This window comes from Montipora foliosa, chromosome 2, assembly GCF_036669935.1.
Source record: "Montipora foliosa isolate CH-2021 chromosome 2, ASM3666993v2, whole genome shotgun sequence".
NCBI lineage: Eukaryota > Metazoa > Cnidaria > Anthozoa > Scleractinia > Acroporidae > Montipora > Montipora foliosa.
The window spans coordinates 41,874,497-41,877,467 of NC_090870.1; the positions used below are offsets into that span (position 1 = coordinate 41,874,497).

At 36.4% G+C, this 2,971-nt stretch overlaps 1 protein-coding gene across 1 annotated transcript in view; it reads right to left on the reverse strand.

Annotated features, from left to right (window-relative positions):
- The window catches only part of LOC137993133 (neuronal acetylcholine receptor subunit alpha-7-like), an 11,633-nt gene extending 9,302 nt beyond the window's left edge, over nucleotides 1-2,331 (reverse strand). The window contains exons 1-4 of the mRNA XM_068838817.1: nucleotides 2,222-2,331; nucleotides 1,655-1,773; nucleotides 395-652; nucleotides 1-96 (exon numbers count right to left, since the gene is read on the reverse strand). The exon at nucleotides 1-96 is cut by the window's left edge and continues 12 nt beyond it. Coding sequence (XP_068694918.1) covers nucleotides 1-96; nucleotides 395-652; nucleotides 1,655-1,739 — 439 coding nt within the window. The 5' untranslated portion in view covers nucleotides 1,740-1,773; nucleotides 2,222-2,331. The remainder of the gene's footprint in view (nucleotides 97-394; nucleotides 653-1,654; nucleotides 1,774-2,221) is intronic.
- Between the last annotated feature and the right edge of the window lie 640 nt (nucleotides 2,332-2,971).

The following is a 2,971-nucleotide window of genomic DNA, read 5'->3' on the forward strand; positions in this document are numbered from 1 at the left end:
TTGTGGAGCTTATATTGGGAGGGGTTTCCACTGAGATTTTTTGTGTTGAAGAAGTTGAAGCAATGGTTGGGGGAGGAAATATCGTTTCTGAGATCCCTATCGAGATTAAAAATAAAGTAATATTTAGTTATTCATTTATAATTAATAGACCACGGCTGTAAGATTTTACAAAGACGACGAATAAAATGTCCATTGTAAAAGGTCGAGTTGGTTGGTAATTACAAAACGGAGATAGACAAGGAAAAGATCCTTAGAAACGAAGTACAATCCACACCCCCACAGCCTTTGCGCCCCCCTTTCCCCCCCCCCCCCCTTTGTCTCCCTACTCTTAGTTTTGTAAGGAAGTAAAAAAAAATTGGGTACTCCAAGGAGAAAGTTTCACTTGCAGTCATACCTGTCCAGACAATAGGAGTAACAGCTGATTCAGAATTAGGAATTCTCTTCAGATTGCAAATTGAACCCTCGAGGCGACATTTAACAGCATAGCACAACTCGTCCAACAGGTAGGCATAATCGCCGCGGCCATGATCACAAACCTTTTGGGTACATTCGCTTATGTTGCTTGCTTTGGCTAGATCATCAAATTCTGTTTCGACTAGTTTGAATGTAAAGTGAAACATTGGGCTTCCCGGTGTGCATTGCCTCGGAGGATCTGCAAATGAAATGTATTAAGACAGTAAAAAACAGTTTCTCTTTTTAAGAGACCAGTTAACGCTCTTGAGTGCATCATGGCGGGAAATTCCAAGGTTTGTATGGAAATTCAAAGGAAAATAAACTGTACCCGACTCTACTTTATTGACTTTCGCCTCCCTAAACTAAACAAATAAGTCTACCTTCACAACTGAGATGAACTGGATATGGTATCTATTCTTTGTAATTCCTAAATATTGCTTTTTTTTTGTCTCGATACATTCTCTGTAATTTTGTGCCTTTGGAATTACAGGAAATGTATGGCAGAAACTTTGTTTAACAAAATAATTTATACAATTAATAGCCATTCTCTCCAACTTTCTTCTGCCGCACGTTTGAGCGCATATCTTCTGTTTTGGAAAATAAAAAACTTCAGAATTCCATATCATAAATATCATGACTTTCCACCGTTTTGAACTTCCACTCAAACCTTTGAATTTCTCTCCATCTTATCCATGATGAACTGTCCTATACATAGTGTTTGAGGGGAATGTAGGGTGGTAATAAGCGATAGCAGCGGGAGAACATCAAAACTGGGGGAAAACAAAATTGATTATTTACCCCCGGGGAGCGGTGTCTCTGCAATTTGAATCAGATTGCGATAAGCAAATTGAAATAAAAATAGAATTACAAGTAACGTCTTTCTCCAGTCATGCTCAGTAATTCCTGCATTCAATAAGTCTTTTTATGTTTTAAAGACTTATCGAATGCAGGAATTAAAATGAACTGCTTCATACTTCCCTGTTAAGCGCTTAGAATCGAAGAGTATAAGCGTTATGTAAATATTTGTATTTTTTTTTTCCTGTTTAGAACTCATCAATAAACACAAGACTCTAGAAACCCCTTTTTGAAAAGCGATAAAAAAACAAGTTTGCCTGTGATTGCAGTAGATTTCAACCTTGAGTAATATTTATTTACTAAAAATATCATTTCGTTTGTCCACATAATGGAAAGCTCGTCTTACCAGTGAATGCGTGCCCTTCGAATGCAGCCCAAAATGCAAGACTGAGGATTAAAATCTCTATCGCAACTTGGCTGTTTTGGCGCATTGCGAGGTACGCGTAAAGAAAATCCCGTTTTTTCCTGGAAAAAAAGAACACAATTTCCTCTTTATTTTTAAGGAAACAAATAAGGAAATTGATAGTTCATTGTAAATTTGTCGACGGTCGCTTCTAATAATGATATACTGTCAATGCTTTCAATAAAGTCATGTTTCACTCATTTGTAGAAAATATATCGTATATATCATCACTGGCTCTAAAGACTTTCTGTAACCGCAATTTTATATTTATAAATGGTGGCGTTAAGAACACTGCAGTCTATGATGCACTTTGAACGTCCTATTGTATTGATTTACGTATAGGAAAACTATTAAACGAAACTACCAGCTGATTGCACTTAATAGTTTCCAGAGAAAATCGGCCCCAGAGAATCGGTATTAAGAAAACTAAAATTAAAACTACTTGTTACTATCTGGCTAAATATATACATAGAGCTTATTGTTCAAATGTGAAAAGAATAGTAAAGCCACCTTGCTTTTGAGGTACCGTCCAAGGACCCGCGGATTCCAACCAAACAAATTTATAAAGCAAGAAAGAAGCTTGCTCGCTTGAGTTTACGCACCTTCTTCACTGAAATTGCCCAGCTGTCAGAACTCACTGACATGAAATATTCACGCAAAAAATCGCCGCCTAACAAGATTTCAAAAATACCTGTAATTCCCGCTGGGAATAAAATAAATTGTTATTGGAAATACAAAGCAGCTAACTTCTCTTTGGTTCTTTGGAAATCATTAAATGACTCAACAGTTTAAAATTTATTGTTAATCAACGCGAATTCAGAATGATAATATTTCAACTGTTGTAGTTTTGAAAACACATTTGACAAAATGATTTTCTTTTCTGAAGGCAACAACCGCAATATTTTCTTGCGCTCCAATTGGATGACTTTAACTGGAGTCTAGACATTTTCAAAACTTTTGAAAATCGCCTGATTTTTTTTAATTTTTGGGCAAAGCAAGATCGTCGATCTGGACTGACAACATTTTCACGCAAAAGTTTAAAACATGACATTGACTGGACGATCCAAAAGGGGCGCCTAACGACGTCAATTTTCGGAAAATATCTGTTCGGAAGACTATTTGAGATCTAGAATTTTCGAAACATTTGTTGTAAAATTTCTTGCTTGCCTGCCTGTACTAGGATTTTCGAATATCTAAACTTTGTCCATTTTAAACGGATTTTTAACCCTAAAAAGGTCACCTATAATTTTCGGGAGCCTA